Below are 20,668 nucleotides of genomic sequence, written 5' to 3' on the forward strand. Positions count from 1 at the left end.
GACGGGGATGTCAGGGCGCAGGACGGTGGAAGTGGAGGAAGAGCGCACATAGGGGCTCATCCGGGATTTTGAACCGAGACCTCTCGCACCCGAAGCGAGAATCACACCCCTAGACGAACGAGCCCATCTTTCTCCCCTCTCTCCTGCCAGTGAGCTCGAGTGCGATTCGTGGGACAGAGTGTGTCCCTCCTCCGCCCTGAATCAGACACTGGCCCGTCTCAGGTCTGTGGGAAATCTCCACAGTCGGACTTGCTCAGAGTCAGGGCTGGAAACATGTCGTAGGAGGCCGATTAGGGGTTTTGCGTGTAGTCGTGGCCTAGTGGTTAAGGGGATGGATTAGAAATCCAATAAAATAACAATTAACGGAGTTGTTTATTCTTCTGATGAACTTTTAAACAAACTGTGTTTTTTTTTTTAAACTGTAGTGAGGTGGTTAAAAAGTTACCCGTCTCCCCGTCGGGGAATCAAACCCCAATCCCCCGCGTGACAGGTGGGGATACTCACCACTAGATTAACGAGGAGCGCATGTCTGTCAGTGGTCGTGAGCTCTGTTTCCTGTTTACTTCCTCTCAGGGCTGGTGTTTCAAGTTCAGCCTGTTAATATGATTCTTCACAGAAATGAGAATGAAAATGTGGAGAGATGTTATACGAATTTCCTTTTTCCGACTAATCTAACTGATATTCCAAAGGTGAAACCCGTCAACTCTTAAAAGGTTTTTTGTTTTAAAAAAAATATATTTATTATAACAATCTCCAACAAAAAAATGAAGACGAACCTCTGAAAACAATGAAACTAAAAGGATGAAATCAAGTTACTTACTGAGTGTTCATGAGTGTCAATAAACAACTGAAAGCAGGTGAAATTACCGTGTGCTTTCACCTGTCCCAGGCTCAATTCAAATAACTTTCCTGCATTAGAAACCTCATTAATAACAGCTGATTCTACACATGTTAGTGTGTGAGGAGGAGCGGTAGCACAGACAGACGGAAAAAGATTTCTAGAAAGGTGTTTTTAGCCGAGTTAAAAATGGACAAATTACAAATCAACATTTCTTTAAAAGTTTGTCCAAAGAATTTCCAAAAATACAGAGAAAAGTACATTTCTCATTCAGTAAGACCTAGACTCAAGCAACCTGTGGTTTTTGTTGTAAACAGAGCTCAGAGCACTTCTAAGACAGTCTTGTCTTAATGACGTGTAATTCTAGACACTCGAAGGCTCCATGGCCGAAACATTGTGTTTCTTTTTTTCTCAGCAGAGAATAAACCTTTACTTCTTCCTTAATTAACGAGAGTTTACCAGGACTGGGGATGAAACCCACGTGGTTTTTATTTCTATTGGATTTTAAATCCAACGCTTTTACCCGCATCCTCCAGATTTTGCTCTCCCTGTACTAGATAGGAGAGACTCCGATCTCACGCGCAAAGTCCTGAAGGCTCTGTGTCGAACAAATTAAAGTTTCAAAACGCGATGTCCTCTCACTGCCACATTTTCAACTTAGAGAATTGTAACCAAACAATTCCACGGGGATAAGTTACGCGAAACTTGTTGGAACGGTAGAAAATCCAGGACTTATTTCATGGAGATTTTCAGTTCCATCAGTGTGCCAGATTCAGAAAGCAGTGAAGCGCACTGAAAGTCACCTCCACTGTCATGAGAGCAGAATGAAGTCTGAGCGGTGAAGATCTTTTCACGACCGGTTCTTGTAAACCAGCAGACAGCCCGCCAGCTAAAACACCTCGCTATAACCTCACATTGAGCGAGGCGTGATGACGATACGCGCTCTGCTGTGCTACTATAGTCGTTTCATAAAAGCAGAAAATACGAGGAGAGCTGGTCGTATGTTCTTGTAATCATGGAATAAGACAGGGCTTGTCCACGATTAGAGGCCGGGGCATCTCGCAACTAAAAAGCAAACCTAGACCAACGAGCCAGAGAGATCGTGAGTGTTGTGATTTCAAGTGTTTTTCACGTGTGTGCGATCGCACAGAAGACTCGAGAGGAATTTAGTGTGCACGGGAGGGAGCTAATCCCCAGCACAGCGAGGGGGATTAGCTCAAATGGTAGAGCACTCGCTTCGCATGCGAGAGGTAGCGGGATCGATGCCCGCATCCTCCAGCTTCTGCGCTCTACGTACTAAAGAGGACAGACTTCTGTCTCAATGAAAATGTTGTGCGATCTTTGCGTTGACCGCTGTGACATCTCACTGCCACATCTTCAATTTATAGAACTGTAACTTAACCATTCCATGGGAAAGCTGTTAAAACAGGAGAACGTCAAGATATATCTGGTCGATGGAGGGTAGCTTGGTCCCAGTGATTTTCTGGTCAGACCTCACAACCCTCTGTATGGCTGTTCTGTCCTGTGGGTCCACCATACCACACCGCAACACCACCAGGCAGGACACTCTCAATCGGATTACGGTAAAGATTGGTGAGTGTTGTCTTGCTCATACCCCACTTCCTTAACTGTCTCAGGAAGTGAAGGCGCTGGTGGGCTTTAGTGAGGATGGCAGCAGTGCTCTCTGGACCCAGTTGCAGATGGAGTTGTTGAGGTCCAGACCCCTGAGCTTGACCACCAGCCTGCCTGGCACAGTTGTGTTGAAGGCTGAGCTGCAGTCAATAAATAACATCCTGGCACAGGTGCTCCTCTTGTCCAGGTGGTGTGAAGGGCCAGAGAGACAGCATCATCCACTGACCTATTATTCCTATAAGCAGGGGGTCCAGGGAGTCTGGGACAATACTGTTGATGTGTCCCCTCACCAGTTTCTCCATGCACTTCATGACTACTGAGGTGAGTGCCACCGGGCGGTAGGCATTCTGACATGACACCTTGGTTGCCTCAGGCAGGGGCACGATAGTAGTTCTCTTGAAGCACAGTGGGACAGTAGACAGGGATAGTGACGTGTTAGATATTACAGTGAACACAGGGGCCAGCTGTGCTCCGCCTGCCTTTTAAACACGGGGCGGAGGCCATCAGGCCGACAACCTTGCGTGGCTCCACCTTTCCGAAAGCTCTCCGTACCTCCTGTTCAGACAGCTGCAGCACAAACTCCCCAGGCTCACTGGGCGTTCTGGGTGAAGGGTCTGTGTTGTGAGCATCAAACCTGGCATACAAGTTGTTTAGTTGGTCAGGCAGTGAATCATCAGCTGGTGTTTATAATAAGTGATAGCCCTCAAGCCATTCCAGAGGTGCGTTGTGTTAATGCCCCCACATTGTGATTCAATCCTGTCTCTGTACTCCCTAATCGCATGTCTGACGGCCCTCTCCAGGTCACACCTGGCTTTCCTGTACAGCCCAGGGTCTCCAGAGTTGAAGGCCACAGACCGCTCCTTCAGCTTGGCTTTGATTATATTCTTGAACCATGGTTTTTGACTTAATTATTTTATTTGGAACACAAATATCAACACAGTATTTGATACACTGTGTAACTGTATTATCATGATTATCACAAGGTAGAATCACTTAAATAAACTGAAATTGTTCATTAATACCATGAGATATTTTGAAACATTAAATGTATTTAACAACTAATTTCTTACTTTCATTTCTCCTACACGCACTATTGTTACGAACAGAAACTAAGAAACGAAGAGGAAACACCAGATACTGAGCTCTGGCTCGTCCATTCCTGTGCTCTCTTGTCTTTGGCGACACCTGGTGGCCACAGCGGTCAGTCCGCCACGTCGCCCGTGAACAGGCAGCGCACGTGTTACAGCCCGGAAGACGCTCAGAGGGAAACCAGTTTCATTTCTGTCTCCTTTCTAATCCGCTCCGGGATGGAATGATGAAAGTGGGAGAGACTTTTCCCCCGTCACCCACGACTCGATCCACACTTAGACTGCTTAGTTATAACTCAACGCTTTCTTTTTACTCCATTTCTGAACGTTGTTTGCCTGATATACGTTACAAAGTTTTGTGGTTATCAATTTAATGCGCTTTATATGACGTCGCGTGGTGTTCTGGTCTCTTTCCCGGTGAGGCAGTGTGTCAGGAGTCGTTTCGTAAAAGCAGAAAATACGAGGAGAGCTGGACTTATGTTCTTGTAATCATGGAATAAGACAAGATTTGAGGCCGGGACCTCTCGCAACCGAATAGCAAACCCAAGCCAACGAGCCAGAGGTCGCGAGGGCGCTGAGTTCAAGTGTGTTTTTCACGAGTGTGCGAGAAGACTCGTGAGGGATTTAGTGTGGACGGTAGGGAGCTGATCTTTTAGAGAGCGCGGGGGATTAGCTCAAATGGTAGAGTGCTCGCTTAGCATGCGAGAGGGAATATGGTCTGAGTTAAGACAGTCACACGGAATAATGTTCATATATATAATGTTATTTTTATTACGACCTGGAACTCAGCACTCGTCCAGCCTCGTTAGCGCAGTAGGTAGCGCGTCAGTCTCATGATCTGAAGGTCGTGAGTTCGATCCTCACACGGGGCAGGGATCGATGCTGTTTTGGGCTCTTCACGGATGGGGCGTGTGACGTTCACTCACACACATGCGTGTTCTTCACTTCCACGCCGAATACGAGATGTTTAGTCCGCGATAAACACGGTTGTATCCCTCGCTATGATGCTCGGTGTCCACTCACACGTTTTTAAAATAATGATACATGAGAGCAGCAGATAAACTCCGAGTGGTGAAGGTGTCTCCACCACTAGATCTTGTAAACCAGCAATCAGCCTGTCAGCTGCAGCACCTGGCTATAACCTCATGACACTGGCTCTGGTGTACTACCGAGGAGGGCTGGGTATGTCTTCCTACAATAATAGAAAGAAATATATTATTTGGATTTACCAGAAGAAAAACTACACTCGATGCTGTTTTGGGCTCTTGGGGCGTGAGACGTTCACTCTCACACACACACGTGTTCTTCTCTTTCACGCCGAATACGACTACGGGTGTCTGTTTGTTTTTCCTTATGGTAGATTCAAATACCAGCTCTGTTACCAGTTCAATTTCTGTCAGACTGGGCTTCACGTCTGTCGTATCATTTTATCTGAGAGGGAGTCTCTCTGTGTCACAGTTCTCGTCATTCGTGATCCTCCACTTGAATTCGACCGGTTGCTGAATAATGTCGGCTGACAGAGAGGCGCCTCAGTAACGGCCTGGAGAGGAACAAGGCGCCACTCAGAACGCGCGTTATTTCTCACCACACAGCGCCGGTAGCGCAGCGCTGATTCACTGACCGAAGACAAAGCTTTTTTTTTCCTGTGCTTACAGTCTGGGTAACTGGAGAGTGTGCTGTTCTGCTTCCTATGGTCAGATACGGGTTTTTCGCAGTAAACTTCAGTGAGTGTTCAAGATGGTGCGTAATTGCGCATCAATCAAACCCAGAGCGTCAGAAAAAACTATGTGCTCACTGATACGTTTATGTAGAGGTTGTGAAACATTTCACAAGTCTGGGTCTTTAAAATGCATTTACAGGTAAATTATTCGGATGAATAAAAAAGGAATAAAAAGTTCGGATTAACTTTTAAACACACGTTGTTTTTTTAAGTGAGGTAGTTAAAAAGTGCTCATCTCCCCGTCGGGGAATCGAACCCCGGTCTCCCGCGTGACAGGCGGGGATACTCACCACTATACTAACGAGGAATGCGTATCTACACCTGCGTCATGAGCTCATTTACAATTAAGCCTGTTAATATGATTCTTCTCAGAAATGAGACTGAAAATGTGGGGAGATGTTATACGAATTTCCTTTTTTCGACTAATCTAACTGCTACTCCAAAGGTGAAACCCGCCAACTCTTAAAAGGTTTTGAAAATCTGCCTGAATGTGATTTTGTTTAAAAATCATTCTGTATTTATTATAACAATCTCCAGCCAAAAAATGAAGATGAACTCCTTAAAACAATGAAGCTTAAAGGATGAGACCAAGCGCTCTTAGTTACTTACTGAGTGTTCATGAGCGTCAATAAACAACTGGTAGTTATTTAGCAGTACCAAGTTTTCTGATATTCTGAAGTTTCCTAATTTAGTTCACCTGGAATGAACGTGAATGAATGCGCTGTTTTCCTCGTACCGTCATTTTTCTTCATGAAATGTATTCAGTAGCACAGTAAACAGAAACACTCAATTTCATCAAACGGGGAATGAAGCGGAGAGTGAAAAATGTTTTTTTTTAAATGACCCGACCTGCACTTAGCCCCTCGGGAAGATAAATTCCTCACGACGACGCGGTGACTCATCGGACCCGCTCATCCAGGTGAGTGTGGGGTTCTACTGACCTGACTTTACTTACAATTAAACGTTTGTTTAAACTCATATCAGAAGATTAACGAATTCCGTTCATTTGCATTTTCCAACAATAACATGCAATTAAGCAGGTGAAAACGCCATTTGTTTTCACTGCGCTGTTGTTGCGATTCCTGTCAGAAGCGCGTATGGACACGTGTCACTTCTGTAGAAATAGACTACAAAATGAAATTAATTCCATCACCATTAATTAGTGTATATTACTCACTAACAGTTTATGAGCGTCTTTACACATCCGAGAGCCGGTGAAAACACCATTTCCTCTCACTTGGCCCGTGCTCTGTCGAAAGGACTTCTTAACGCGTTTTAAAACTCAAAACGGAAGCTGAAATAATCCTCTCCGAACGTGTTAGTAGCGTCTGTGGAGGAGCAGTAGTTGTACATCCAAACATCTGCAGCCAAACCGCTGGTGATTATCGATATCGAGAGATAGAAATAGCAAATTAAACACGCAGAGAGACTTTGGGTTGGAAATGATGCGGGAACGAGCCCGTGTCAGTTCGGGAGAAGGGGCAAACGGACGTGTAGTCGTGGCCGAGTGGTTAAGGCGATGGACTAGAAATCCATTGGGGTCTCCCCGCGCAGGTTCGAATCCTGCCGACTACGGGTGCGTTTTTCCTTTTGGTGAATCCAAATAACATGTCAATTAACATTTGCATTTCTATCAGACTGGGCTGCACGTCTGTCGTTTCATTTTATCTGACAGGGAGTCTTTATTATGTGATAATACGAAGATATATCAAACTCACTTCTTATCTTCTGTGTATCTGAAACGAGTAGACTAGAAGAGTAGGGAACTTTATTGCCATATGTACATGTACATTGGAATTCTTATTCTCACTGATCTCCCTGGACAACAACAGACACAACCACACAATGGAGACAGTACATTACAAACAATAAATAACAACAGGAGCCATCAATATGTTGTGGGACAATAAGTATGTAGTAGTGAGAAAAACAAATAGTAGACCATGAGAAAGAGCAGAGTGTGGACATGCATTAAGTCTGAGGCCCTGCAGTTAGCTGTTGAAGACGCACACTGCAGTGGGATAGAAGCTGTTCTAGAGTCCAGTGGACCTTGTTTTATCAGCGCGGTACCGCTTGCCGGAGCACAGGGGGGAGAACAGTTTGTTCAGGAATGGTTGGGATCCTAAGTGACGGATTGGGATTTATTGTGACTAAAATAAAGATATTTTGAAACATTAAATGTATTTAACAACTATTTATTTAACAACTAATTTCTTACTTTAATTTCTCCTACACGCACTATTGTTACGAACAGAAACTAAGAAACGAAGAGGAAACACCAGATACTGAGCTCTGGCTCGTCCATTCCTGTGCTCTCTTGTCTTTGGCGACCTCTGGTGGCCACAGCGGTCAGTCCGCCACGTCGCCCGTGAACAGGCAGCGCACGTGTTACAGCCTGGAAGACGCTCAGAGGGAAACCGGTTTCATTTCTGTCTCCTTTCTAATCCGCTCCGGGATGGAATGATGAAAGCAGGAGAGACTTTTCCCCCGTCACCCACGACTCGATCCACACTTAGACTGCTTAGTTATAACTCAACGCTTTCTTTTTACTCCATTTCTGAACGTTGTTTGCCTGATATACGTTTCAAAGTTTTGTGGTCATCAGTTTAATGCGCTTTATATGACTTGGCGTGGTGTTCTGGTCTCTTTACCGGTGAGTTATGAAGATGAGATCTTCCCTTTTCTTCAGCCCGGCGTTTTAATCTTTTGGGGGAATATGGTCTGAGTTACGACAGTCACACGGAAATAATGTTCATATATATAATGTTCATTTTATCACGACCTGGAACTCAGCACTCGTCCAGCCTCGTTAGCGCAGTAGGTAGCGCGTCAGTCTCATAATCTGAAGGTCGTGAGTTCGATCCTCACACGGGGCAGGGATCAATGCTGTTTTAGGCGTGTGACGTTCACGGATGGGGCGTGTGACGTTCACTCACACACATGCGTGTTCTTCACTTCCACGCCGATTACGAGATGTTTAGTCCGCGATAAACACGGTTGTATCCCTCGCTATGATGCTCGGTGTCCACTCACACGTTTTTAAAATAATGATACATGAGAGCAGCAGATAAACTCCGAGTGGTGAAGGTGTCTCCACCACCAGATCTTGTAAACCAGCAATCAGCCCGTCAGCTGCAGCACCTGGCTATAACCTCATGACACTCGCTCTGGTGTACTACCGAGGAGGGCTGGGTATGTCTTCCTACAATAATAGAAAAAAATATATTATTTGGATTTACCAGAAGAAAAACTACACTCGATGCTGTTTTGGGCTCTTCACAGATGGGGCGTGAGACGTTCACTCTCACACACACGTGTTCTTCTCTTTCACGCCGAATACGACTACGGGTGTCTGTTTGTTTTTCCTTATGGCAGATTCAAATAACATCTCTGTTACCAGTTCAATTTCTGTCAGACTGGGCTTCACGTCTGTCGTATCATTTTATCTGAGAGGGAGTCTCTCTGTGTCACAGTTCTCGTCATTCGTGATCCTCAGCGTGAATTCGACCGGTTGCTGATAATGTCGGCTGACAGAGAGGCGCCTCAGTAATGGCCTGGAGAGGAACAAGGCGCCACTCAGAACGCGCGTTATTTCTCACCACACAGCGCCGGTAATAATAATAATTAATAATTGCTTACTCTTATATAGCGCTTTTTCTGGACACTCCACTCAAAGCGCTTTACAGGTAATGGGGACTCCCCTCCACCACCACCAATGTGCAGCATCCACCTGGATGATGCGACGGCGGGGTCTTTAAAATGCATTTACAGGTAAATTATTCGGATGAATTAAAAAGTAATAAAAAGTTCGGATTAACTTTTAAGCACACGTTGTTTTTTTTAAGTGAGGTAGTTAAAAAGATACCTGTCTCCCCGTTGGGGAATCGAACCCCGGTCTCCCGCGTGACAGGCGGGGATACTCACCACTATACTAACGAGGAATGCATGTCTATAATTAAACGTTTGTTTAAACTCATATCAGAAGAATAACGAATTCCGTTCATTTGCATTTTCCAACAATAGCATGCAATTAAGCAGGTGAAAACGCCATTTGTTTTCACTGCGCTGTTGTTGCGATTCCTGTCAGAAGCGCGTATGGACACGTGTAACTTCTCTCCAGTGTGATGACAGTTTCTGAAGCAGGGAGAGAGATCTTATATACATCTCCTTTCCAAAGGGGCAGTCTTTTAGAAGTTTTTCGAAAATCTGAGTTAGAATGTTTTTTTTTAAATCCCTAATTCTTATAACAATCTCCTGCAAAAAAAAATGATGAAGATGAACTAAACGTTGAAACCTAAAAGATCAGCCCTGAGAGGAATTGTCTCCTCACAGTGAACAGATCTCGCTCAGCGGTAAATACGCGCTCCTCGTGAGTGTAGTTGTGTCTTTAAACGTGGCTCAACTGACTGGTTTCATCAAGAGCGGAAACAACAGAAATAGACTACAAACTGAAATTAATTCCATCACCATTAATTAGTGTATATTACTCACTAACAGTTTATGAGCGTCTTTACACATCCGAGAGCCGGTGAAAACACCATTTCCTCTCACCTGGCCCGTGCTCTGTCGAAAGGACTTCTTAACGCGTTTTAAAACTCAAAACAGAAGCTGAAATAATCCTCTCCGAACGTGTTAGTAGCGTCTGTGGAGGAGCAGTAGTTGTACATCCAAACATCTGCAGCCAAACCGCTGGTGATTATCGATATCGAGGGATAGAAATAGCAAATTAAACACGCAGAGAGACTTTGGGTTGGAAATGATGCGGGAACGAGCCGGTGTCAGTTCGGGAGAACGGGAGAATGGACGTGTAGTCGTGGCCGAGTGGTTAAGGCGATGGACTAGAAATCCATTGGGGTCTCCCCGCGCAGGTTCGAATCCTGCCGACTACGGGTGTGTTTTTCCTTTTGGTGAATCCAAATAACATGTCAATTAACATTTGCATTTCTATCAGACTGGGCTGCACGTCTGTCGTTTCATTTTATCTGACAGGGAGTCTTTATTATGTGATAATACGAAGATATATCAAACTCACTTCTTATCTTCTGTGTATCTGAAACGAGTAGACTAGAAGAGTAGGGAACTTTATTGCCATATGTAGATGTACATTGGAATTCTTATTCTCACTGATCTCCCTGGACAACAACAGACACAACCACACAATGGAGACAGTACATTACAAACAATAAATAACAACAGGAGCCATCAATATGTTGTGGGACAATAAGTATGTAGTAGTGAGAAAAACAAATAGTAGACCATGAGAAAGAGCAGAGTGTGGACATGCATTGAGTCTGAGGCCCTGCAGTTAGCTGTTGAGGACGCGCACTGCAGTGGGATAGAAGCTGTTCTAGAGTCCAGTGGACCTTGTTTTATCAGCGCGGTACCGCTTGCCGGAGCACAGGGGGGAGAACAGTTTGTTCAGGAATGGCTGTGATCCGAAATGACAGATTGGGATTTATTGAGACAGCGGATGGTGTGGCTCTGACAGTTTAATGTTAAACCACATCGTGTGAGTTCATACTTGAGCTCATTTGCCATCCAGCCTCGTTAGCGCAGTAGGTAGCGCGTCAGTCTCATAATCTGAAGGTCGTGAGTTCGATCCTCACACGGGGCAGGGATCAATGCTGTTTTGGGTACAGGGTACAGGTGGGGCGTGAGACGTTCACTCACACACATGCGTGTTCCTCACTTCCACGCCGAATAGGAGACAAACACAGTATGATCCCTCGCTAAGATGCTTGGTGTCCGCTCACACATTTTTAAAATAAACTCCACCACCGAAACTTGTAAACCAGCACTAAGTCCGTCAGCTACAGCTTTGTGTCAAATTTCACAGTCTTCTTTGCGCACAGACGGCTCATGTTCACAGACCATGACAGACCAGTGCAGTGAGACTCGTGCCGATCGTTTAGACTAGACCAACGAGCCCACCCTTCCCCTCTCTCCTGCCAAATCTGTCACAGATACGTTTTTATACGAGTCAGTTATTTCACTTTGTTTAAGAGGTTTTTACCCCGGAGCAGTGATCGTCCAGGTTACCGCGGGTTTCAGCGCACCGAGAATCTCGGCTCACAGATGATCTACTGGTTAAAATTATCTGCTGATTAAAAACTTTATACAATTTCCTGCTGATTCAGTTCTATGACTTCCAAGAAGCACTGGCCTTCTCAAACAGGGGCTTGTGGTTTGGGCTCTGGTTTTTCCTCTCTTCTCCTTTATTCCAGTTTTTATATTATTGTTGAAATGTTGCAGTTTTTTTAGGTACCAAGGTCTTCAGCAAAGGGCAGATCTCCAGGTTGCGAAAAATTAAAAATAAATTCAATTTTTAAGACTTTAGCTATATGATGACTCATAATAACCAACACGTTTGCAACAAATCTGAATACCGGAGTCTCGCTGTACTTCTAACACCAGTGTGACACTCGAGGACCGTAGTGGGGTCGTGGTGCCTCATGCGACTGGCTGGGAGCACTGTCAGCAGTCAGGATGGCCGAGCGGTCTAAGGCGCTGCATTCAGGTTGCAGTCTCCCCTGGGGGCGTGGGTTCGAATCCCACTTCTGGCAGTGTGTTTTTTCTGATAATTTGATAGGAGTGCAGATGAAAAGAGCACAATAACGTAATATGTTTCTACGAGAAAAAATATTTTGATAGGTGACGGGCGGCCCGTTTGGAAGAGCAGACAGATTAGAGGGAAAAGGAAAATCATGTAGGTTTTCTGAGGAAAGTGATGCACCACCCCGTCAGGGAATCGAACCCCGGTCTCCCACGTGATAGGTGGGGATACTCACCACTATACTAACGAGGAATTTGGTCAATCCACCTATAAGGATGCATGCCTTGGCACCTCATATGAAGTGGATTAAAAACTCAAGTTCAAAACAAGAGTCTACCAGGAGTGGGGATTGAACCCACGCAGACATTTATTGTTGTGGTCATTCTGTAAAGCGCTTTGAGTAGCCACCTTTAAAGGCACTATATTAAATAAAAGTTCATTACCATACACAGTGAAGCTGTTCACTTGTCACAGAGCTCTTAAAAGAGGACACCCCAGATGGGACTCGAACCCACAATCCCTGGCTTAGGAGGCCAGTGCCTTATCCATTAGGCCACTGGGGCTCATGCTTTTGCATCTGACCGTGAGCAAGTCAGACTGTGGAGATTTTCCACAGACCTGAGCCGGGCCAGCGTCTAATTCAGGGTGGGAGAGATACACACCCCGTGTCGCTATTTCGCTATTTCGGTCTCGCGTAGAGGCTACAGTTGTGTCAGCAGTGCACTAAATGTAAGTGCATCTGTAGCGCTTCATCTCAGATTTTTTTCTTTAGCGCACCTTTACAAGCGCCAACACAACTTATTCTCTGAACCCCCAAACCTTCACTGGGATTAAAGACAAGCTTGTGTCCCGGTGCTCTTTTTAGAGAGGCTTCTTCCTGCACAGATTGCAATTGTTTAACATTTCACCATGAACGGGGCTCAAACTCTTGTAATTACTCACCCGTAAGAAGAAACGTCATGTTATTGGACACGTATCTAAGTAATCAATTCATAGAATGTTATTGCGATTCCTGTCAGAAGCGCGTATGGACACGTGTAACTTCTCTCCAGTGTGATGACAGTTTCTAAAGCAGGGAGAGAGATCTTATATACATTTCCTTTCCAAAGGGGCAGTCGGTCAATTTTAAAGGTTTTTCGAAAATCTGACTTAGAATGTTTGTTTTTTTTAATCCGTATTTCTTATAACAATCTCCTTCAAAATGTATAGGGGTGAGTATCCCCGTCTGTCACGCGGGAGAATCTTTTTAGAAGTTCATCCGAAGACCAAACAATTCCGTTAATTTCTGCGACTTCTGCAATTTCCACCACTAAAGAGAAGTGGAAGTAATTCTGATTGATTCATAGGTCGCCTTTTCATAATGATGTGTATTTCTGCGTCAGTAAACTAAGAAATAGTGGGCGTGTGAAAATGAGACTCACTGGCCCGTACGGGGATCGAACCTGCGACCTTCGCGTTATTAGCACCACGCTCTAACCAACTGAGCTAACCGGCCCGGAGAGCGCCATAAGTCGCATTGCTCGATCGGAGTCTCCGGGCTGTTTTTGTCCTTTAACAGTTTAACAGAAGCACGTCTGACAGAAAACAGATCACACAGCTCATTTAAAACTGGCCACATGTGTGCAGTATTTCTCGCGTTTTGTGTTTTCTTTATTAATTTGCTGCTAATTATCGGTATAAAGTTAAATCAGTCGGATCTCTGACTTTTATAAACGAGCACTTGGGTCTAACACTCTTTGCATGAGAAGACTGTCAAATAAGCAGACCTTAATTTAAGATCGAATATCAGAGTAGGTGTCCGAACTGTAGAGTTTTTATAATTATAGAAGGTCAAACAGATGACTGTAGCACAACACTATAAATCAAAACAGAAAACAGTATCACAGCATTGTGTCAATGACACTGCACTGAATACAGTAACACAACACTGAACCAGTAACAGCACTGAGAGAATTTTACTGTACTGAACCAGTAACACAAAACTGTGAGTATTACACTGTTCTGAATACAGTAACAAAACACTGTGTCAATAACACTGTACGGAATACAGTAACACAACATTATGACAATAACACTGGACTGAACCAGTCAAACAACAGTGTAACACAGCACCGAAAGACACTAGTAAAGTCTACGATTCGGATATGAGAAGCTTTCAAATCATCTCTCGGTGGAAATACTCCAATGTCACTGTTTAAGGTTTCATCCAAGAATAAAATATTCACGTCTTAGTAAAATTCAACTTTTTAAAATAGCTTTAAAACTCATAATATTTTATGTAAAAACAACATGTCAGTGGGCTTCTTTAGACTCATACAGGATGTTCTCTAGGTACGAGGTTGTGAGATAAAGCTCTTATTTCGACACCACATTTCACCGATGAGGAGGCGTTTAGCTGCGGTGTGTTTTGTACACGGAATATTTAATAGTACACTTATTTAACAGTACCAAGCACTCAGATATTCTCAGAAATAGAAATAGCAAATTAAACACGCAGAGAGACTTTGGGTTGGAAATGATGCGGGAACGAGACCGTGTCAGTTCGGGAGAAAATAAAAGAAGTGTAGTTGTGGCCGAGTGGTTAAGGCGATGGACTAGAAATCCATTGGGGTCTCCCCGTGCAGGTTCGAATCCTGCCGACTACGGGTGCGTTTTTCCTTTTGGTGAATCCAAATAACATGTCAATTAATATTTGCATTTCTATCAGACTGGGCTGTACGTCTGTTGTATCATTTTATCTGACAGGGAGTCTTTATTATGTGATAATACGAAGACATATCAAACTCACTTCTTATCTTCTGTGTATCTGAAATGAGTAGACTAGAGGAGTAGGGAACTTTATTGCCATACGTACATGTACATTGGAATTCTTATTCTCACTGATCTCCCTGGACAACAACAGACACAACCACACAATGGAGACAGTACATTACAAACAATAAATAACAACAAGAGCCATCAATATGTTCTGGGACAATAAGTATGTAGTAGTGAGAAAAACAAATAGTAGACCATGAGAAAGAGTGTGGACATGCATTGAGTCTGAGGCCCTGCAGTTAGCTGTTGAGGACGCGCACTGCAGTGGGATAGATCCGAAATGACAGATTGGGATTTATTGACAGTGGATGGTGTGGCTCTGACAGTGAGTTCATACTGGACCTTAGCTGTCATCCAGCCTCGTTAGCGCAGTAGGTAGCGCGTCAGTCTCATAATCTGAAGGTCGTGAGTTCGATCCTCACACGGGGCAGGGGGTGGTGTTGTTTTGGGCCCATCACAGATGGGGCGTGAGACGTTCACTCACACACACACGTGTTCTTCACTTCCACGCCGAATACGAGATAAACACGGTTCGATCCCTCGCTATGACGCTCGTGTTCACTCACACATTTTTAAAATAATAAACTCCGAGTGGTGAAGGTGTCTCCACCACCGGATCTTGTAAACCAGCAGTCAGCCCGTCAGCTACAGCACTTGGCTATAACCTCACGACACTGGCTCTGCTGTGCTACCGAGGAGGGCTGGTTTACTAAGTTCCTGTGGTGGCGACACCTTAACCACTCAGAGTTCATTATTTTAAAAATATGTCATCCTATAATAACAGAAAAAAAGACAGGCTCATCCGGGATTTGAACCTGGGCCCTCTTGCACCCAAAGCAAGAATCATACCCCTAGATCGGTATAGAGAGATAGAAATCCCAAAACTGAGCATGAAGAGAGCGGGTTGGAGTGGAAATTACATGGGAACGAGCCCGTGTTAGTTCGGGGGAAGTAGAGAATTCATGTGTAGTTGTGGCCGAGTGGTTAAGGTGGTGGACTAGAATTCTATTTAAGTCTCCTAAACAGAGAAGCACCTCAGTAATGTCTTTGAGGAGAAACAAGGCGCCACACAGAACGGCTCAAAATTAGGAAAATACACAGCAGTGTTCCACCTCCTTCATGAACATTTTTTGCTTATCAAACCCAGCGCATCTCCGACAGATCTGAATGCCGGAGTCTCGCTGTATTTCTAACACCAGTGTGACACTTGAGGAACGTACTGGGGTCGCGGTGGCTGATGTGACCGGCTGGGGGGTGATGTCAGCAGTCAGGATGGCCGAGCGGTCTAAGGTGCTGCGTTCAGGTTGCAGTCTCCCCTGGAGATGTGGGTTCAAATCCCACTCCTGACACACAGCTTTTCTTTATCGGTATAAAAATGCAGAAATATAATAAATATATCAGAGATATTTTCTCATCTTTTCTCCGTAGAGCACCAGTGAAGGAAGCACTAAGAACTACACACCGAAAATGCTTCTACAGCATCTCGCGAGCTCCGCCCTGAGCACGAACTGCAGGAGCTGTGAATCAGAACATTTCAATTCATCTGATCAGTAAATTAATATGCAGGACCCGTTAATATAGGGTTGTTACCTTGTCTCTCCTGTTCGCACAGTATATAACCGAACGTCCCTCGCAATTTGAAAGAGACCGGATAAGGACACGGAGCTACTAACGCGATTCTCATTGCAATGAGTCCTGAGAAAAGCGAGTCCGGCATCTTGAAGACCCGTGACCCTGAAGTGAAAATCTTTATACTAGAACTGTGTGGCAAGTAGACTCCGTAGGGCCAGGGTGACCGAGTGGTTAAAGTGTTGGGTTTAAAATCCGATGGACAAGGGTCTGCGTGGGTTCAAACCCTGTTCCTAGTAAGCTGTTATACTTCATGAAATCAGAACATCTCTCTTTTTGTATACCTCTTCTTATGACAAAAAGTTAAACCAAACTCAAAGAATAAGAGAAACTCACTCTGAACAGAGCCTATTCTAAAATCTGGATTTAAGTAAGAATCTATGTTCATGACTCTATAAACCCTCCTTCTCCTCCTTCTACAATCAGGATGGCCAAGTGGTTAAGGTGTTAGCCTTAAACCCCAATGAGTGAAAGGCTGTGTGGGTCTAAACCCCACACCTGGTCAATTGTTAGGAACAGAGCACTGCACCTGTTTTTGGACCTATTTGTAGACTCAGACACTCGAAACAACACAAGAGAGTGTCCGCTCAGTCTCGCCATCTTCCGGCCCAGTGTCCAGGGGCTCCCCGCTGGCTGCTCGACCTGTCGGCCTCCCACAGCAAGAGGGGCAGCCCAGCCGGCTGCTGACGTCCTTCCTCACCAAGATGTACAGGACTGGGTCCAGCAGGGGGTTCAGGCCCACCAGCTCGCCCGTGACCCTGTAGAAGAGCTGAGCCGGGCGGCTGTCGCCCTTGGCCCACAGGAGCCACCTCGCCAGGTAGCGTGGGAGGAAGAGCACGGCGTACCCCCCCAGCACGAGGCCCAGCGTCTGCAGGACCCTCCTCCTCTCCCTGGCTGAGACGACGCCAGCGCCGGGGCCAGACAGGGCCCTCCCGGTGGCAGCGCAGGAGGACACCAGCAGGGGGAAGGGCAGGAAGTAGGGGATGAGCAGGAACAGCAGCTCCGCCCCCTCGGAAACGGTGACCACAAGGTGGCCGAGGACGTACAGGCCGCCCACCACCAGGGTGAAGGCCCACACGGCCAGCGACACCAGCCCCGTGCGCCAGAGCCCGCGGTGGCTCCGGTACCACAGAGGGCGGCCCACCACCAGGTACCTCTCCAGCGCGATGCACACCATGAACCAAATGCTGCCGCACAGCCCGAAGAAATGGATCATCTTACTGGCGGCGTACGCCCTCTGCAACTGGAGCCCGGGACAGGGGCTGAGGCGTCTGGCGATGAGGACGGGCTTCACCGCCAGCTGCAGGAGGTCGGAGACGAGCAGGTTGATGACGTAGACGGGGACCGCCATGCCAGACTTCACCAGGCGACACAGGCCGTAAATGGCCAGGCAGTTGACTGGCAGCCCGACGCAGAAGACGAACAAGTTTGTGACAGTTCTGAAGATCACAATTGGCTGGAAGATTGTTTGATTGTCAGCAGAGCTTGAGCAGTTCATGGTGTCTTTGTCAATAGGGGACTGAGAAGTCTGTCCTGTCCTTGTCAATGGGGACTGAGGTGCGTGTCCTGTCCTTGTCAATGGGGACTGACCTGTGTGTCCTGTCCTTGTCAATGGGGACTGAGGTGCGTGTCCTGTCCTTGTCAATGGAGACTGAGCTGTGTGTCCTGTCCTTGTCAATGGGGACTGAGCTGTGTGTCCTGTCTTTGTCAGTGAGGACTGAGGTGTCTGTCCTCTATTTGTCAATGGAGACTGAGGTGTGTGTCTTGTCCTTGTCAATGGGGACTGAGCTGTCTGTCCGGTCCTTGTCAAAGGGGATCTTTGCCTGGTCTCCAACAGTCCAGAGCTTCTTCTGCTCCGGGGTTCTCCAGGTGAGTCCACCAGGCGTCTCTCTCCCTGCCCCTCACAGAGCCTCAGGAGGGAGGAGGAGCTGTCCTGCAGGGGGGGACGGTGTATCTCCAGAGGAGGCAGACTCTCAGCACTGTTTCAAAGGGTCCTGGTACCGCAGTCCACAGTAATCAAGGAGATGCAGGATATCTGTTCATCCAAATAGAAGGAGAAAAGTTGGAGAAAATAGAATATGGATCTTTTGTAGTACATATACATAGAGTTTTACACACAGTCGTGTTTCCTTTTTATAATTCACATTCAGAAGCTCAAGGAAATTATAAAAGCAATGCCATCAGTCCTAGACAAATGTATGTAAAGGAGTGATATCATCTGAGCTGATGGACGGTGGATCTTGTTCTCCCACTTGTACAAAAAAGAGCAATTGCATCACAATATTCTGCAAGGAGTAAGACAGAAGACTCTCCAACTCAGAGAATCACCCCAGCGAGGTTGTCACAGCAGAATCACATTCAGAGTTTCTCACTTACTACCACAGGCGATCAGCTTGTGATATGAAAGAAAAAACATGAAGTTAATACGCTATGTGCGATGCGATCTCAGGGAGCTAATAGTAACCTGAGAGTATGTAACCAAGAGGCTTTACACCCACAAATTTTCAGAAAGTACAGTTTCTACAGTTCTTATTGCTACTGAATCACAGGTCTCCAGCACAAGGTTCTTTCTCAGAAGGACTTTCCTCCGATTTCTCCCTGTCCTTGTGCTGCTTCAGTCTGCTGTCGGCTGCTTCACAGAAAGCATTGCTCAGGACCCTCTTACTCCCTTTCCCAGAGCTCCAGTCCTCTTGGTACACTGAATCCAGGAAGTATTGGAGGTCTCTCAGTAACTGCAGAAGTGGGGCCTGCATTGGACCGGCTGAGCCCGTGACGGGCGAATGAGTTAGCGAAGAGTTCAGGTGGGGAGCAGACCCGAAGATAGTCACCCTCCCTGTGACACCATGACATGGGCCAGGTGGGCTGTTTCCTAACCGCGGCAGCGAGATCAGCTGAGGAGCACACGCCTCTGCTGGTCAACCAGGCCCCTGCCCTGGATCTGCTTCTTCAAACGCGGGACAGAAAGACACAGATGATAGGGGACTATCGTCCTACCTGGAGGAGCTGTGGAGACGATAGCCCAAGAAGGCTTTTCTTCGAGAGGCGTCCCAGGAGAGGCCTGAAGTTCGGTGTCTCTCACTGCCGGTCGGAGCAGCAGGGCAGACACTCTCTGTCCTCTCTTGCGTCAGCGCCTGTTTCCCCTCAGAGCAAGTTCTGGTTTCTCATTAAGACTCTCCTTGCAGCGTGTGTGTGTTTGTGTGTGTCTGTGCTGCTCATGCGCCTGACTCCTGTGCAGAGCTGCTCCACAGCAACTTTCTGATGCGTTCATCGTGCACTCTGGCAGATTTTGATTCTCGCAAGAACTGAGGCCAGACAGCACCACACAGACGTCTAGATTCGGTGTTATTAGCCACAAATCCACATGGGGTTTATGGAGTTTATGATGGACGTTCGGGAGGGATGACAACAGCCAAGTTCAATCAGACTCGGCTGTCAGTAATTCTTAATTACTCCCGTCATAATTTTCTCACCTAAAACATTACAAGCACTATATTTAACCCACTTCTCTTCCTTATATACATCTTTGCATCCCTCCTCCTCCCCCATCTCCACTCCTGCTGCTGTCCCCTGGTCAACCCTCACTCTGAATGGGGGGTCTCCTAGCCCCCTCGTCCTCTGGCCAGGAGGTCAGCCCTCAGCCAAGAGGGTTCAGCCGAAGTTTGACCAAAACACTCCATCGTTCTTTCTGGGTGTTGTTATTGCTAGTGAACTTCAGGTTTGTATGAATGGAGGGGAAACATATGCTGGAAGCATTCTTTTCCTGGCCCATCGGAAACGAACGAGCTGATATATTTCAAAGTCGAATGAGAACGGCTTCTGGAAGCAGGGGGATGAGGTAGTGTGTTGAGGAAGTGCATTAGGGACGGACCTGGTGTTTCAGTCTATTGAAAAAACTCGGAGGTGCAATGCTGTTATACCTTCCCCGTGATGATTTTTACATCATCAGGTCCAACCACCAGCTAATACCGAGAAGATTTTTATATACCAAACATTCCTATAATCACACCCATGTAACACTAGTTATGACTAACTAGCTAGACCTAGAAGCAAATAGTAACTATAACATTACGCCACTGGTGGGGAACAGGCATCAGTAAAGGCTGAAGCCACACAGGACTTTCATCTGTTATCCAATTAACTAATATTCACCCGATGTGTCTCTTTACAGTGACTGGAGGCCTTTTCTGACCTCTAGTGGCAGGCCATTGTAATATGTTTTTACTGTCCTTGCCTGCAGCAATGATGTGGAGACCTGTGTCTCCCTGCCTTCTGTTCTGAAGGTGATGTTCTTCACGTGAGTCTGCCAAAATGTCTCGCTCCCTGCCCCTGCCGGGGACACAACCACACTTTCTTAGACCATGAGAGAACAAATGGCGAAGGACATGGCGGGC

General features: G+C 46.1%; 1 protein-coding gene and 13 non-coding genes across 14 annotated transcripts; 10 read left to right on the forward strand and 4 right to left on the reverse strand.

Annotated features, from left to right (window-relative positions):
* Positions 1–2,043: 2,043 nt before the first annotated feature.
* trnaa-cgc (transfer RNA alanine (anticodon CGC)) lies at positions 2,044–2,116 on the forward strand. The gene has a single exon. It is a non-coding gene; the product is annotated as a tRNA-Ala (tRNA).
* Positions 2,117–4,357: 2,241 nt separating this feature from the next.
* Positions 4,358–4,430, forward strand: trnam-cau (transfer RNA methionine (anticodon CAU)). Its single transcript has one exon. It is a non-coding gene; the product is annotated as a tRNA-Met (tRNA).
* Positions 4,431–5,513: 1,083 nt separating this feature from the next.
* Positions 5,514–5,585, reverse strand: trnad-guc (transfer RNA aspartic acid (anticodon GUC)). Its single transcript has one exon. It is a non-coding gene; the product is annotated as a tRNA-Asp (tRNA).
* A 1,186-nt stretch (positions 5,586–6,771) lies between these two features.
* Positions 6,772–6,853, forward strand: trnas-aga (transfer RNA serine (anticodon AGA)). The gene has a single exon. It is a non-coding gene; the product is annotated as a tRNA-Ser (tRNA).
* A 1,228-nt stretch (positions 6,854–8,081) lies between these two features.
* On the forward strand, positions 8,082–8,154 carry trnam-cau (transfer RNA methionine (anticodon CAU)). The gene has a single exon. It is a non-coding gene; the product is annotated as a tRNA-Met (tRNA).
* Positions 8,155–9,147: 993 nt separating this feature from the next.
* trnad-guc (transfer RNA aspartic acid (anticodon GUC)) lies at positions 9,148–9,219 on the reverse strand. The gene has a single exon. It is a non-coding gene; the product is annotated as a tRNA-Asp (tRNA).
* Positions 9,220–10,085: 866 nt separating this feature from the next.
* Positions 10,086–10,167, forward strand: trnas-aga (transfer RNA serine (anticodon AGA)). The gene has a single exon. It is a non-coding gene; the product is annotated as a tRNA-Ser (tRNA).
* A 652-nt stretch (positions 10,168–10,819) lies between these two features.
* On the forward strand, positions 10,820–10,892 carry trnam-cau (transfer RNA methionine (anticodon CAU)). The gene has a single exon. It is a non-coding gene; the product is annotated as a tRNA-Met (tRNA).
* Positions 10,893–11,758: 866 nt separating this feature from the next.
* trnal-cag (transfer RNA leucine (anticodon CAG)) lies at positions 11,759–11,841 on the forward strand. The gene has a single exon. It is a non-coding gene; the product is annotated as a tRNA-Leu (tRNA).
* Positions 11,842–12,321: 480 nt separating this feature from the next.
* Positions 12,322–12,394, reverse strand: trnar-ccu (transfer RNA arginine (anticodon CCU)). Its single transcript has one exon. It is a non-coding gene; the product is annotated as a tRNA-Arg (tRNA).
* Positions 12,395–13,767: 1,373 nt separating this feature from the next.
* LOC148660232 (G protein-coupled receptor 20-like) lies at positions 13,768–19,847 on the reverse strand. The gene is made up of 2 exons (XM_088634183.1): positions 19,272–19,847; positions 13,768–18,312 (listed from the first exon to the last, which is right to left on the reverse strand). Exon 2 carries the CDS (start codon positions 17,773–17,775, stop codon positions 16,831–16,833), a length of 945 nt encoding a protein of 314 aa, XP_088490309.1. The 5' UTR covers positions 17,776–18,312; positions 19,272–19,847; the 3' UTR covers positions 13,768–16,830.
* Positions 14,395–14,476, forward strand: trnas-aga (transfer RNA serine (anticodon AGA)). Its single transcript has one exon. It is a non-coding gene; the product is annotated as a tRNA-Ser (tRNA).
* trnam-cau (transfer RNA methionine (anticodon CAU)) lies at positions 15,006–15,078 on the forward strand. The gene has a single exon. It is a non-coding gene; the product is annotated as a tRNA-Met (tRNA).
* trnal-cag (transfer RNA leucine (anticodon CAG)) lies at positions 15,915–15,997 on the forward strand. The gene has a single exon. It is a non-coding gene; the product is annotated as a tRNA-Leu (tRNA).
* Positions 19,848–20,668: the final 821 nt, after the last annotated feature.

This window comes from Lepisosteus platostomus, chromosome 6, assembly GCF_059453375.1.
Source record: "Lepisosteus platostomus isolate fLepPlt1 chromosome 6, fLepPlt1.hap1, whole genome shotgun sequence".
In the NCBI taxonomy this organism is placed as follows: Eukaryota; Metazoa; Chordata; class Actinopteri; order Semionotiformes; family Lepisosteidae; genus Lepisosteus; species Lepisosteus platostomus.

What these genes read in the sequence shown, in the direction of transcription:
- LOC148660232 (XM_088634183.1), bottom strand. Translation starts at nt 17,775, where the DNA reads ATGAACTGCTCAAGCTCTGCTGACAATCAAACAATCTTCCAGCCAATT.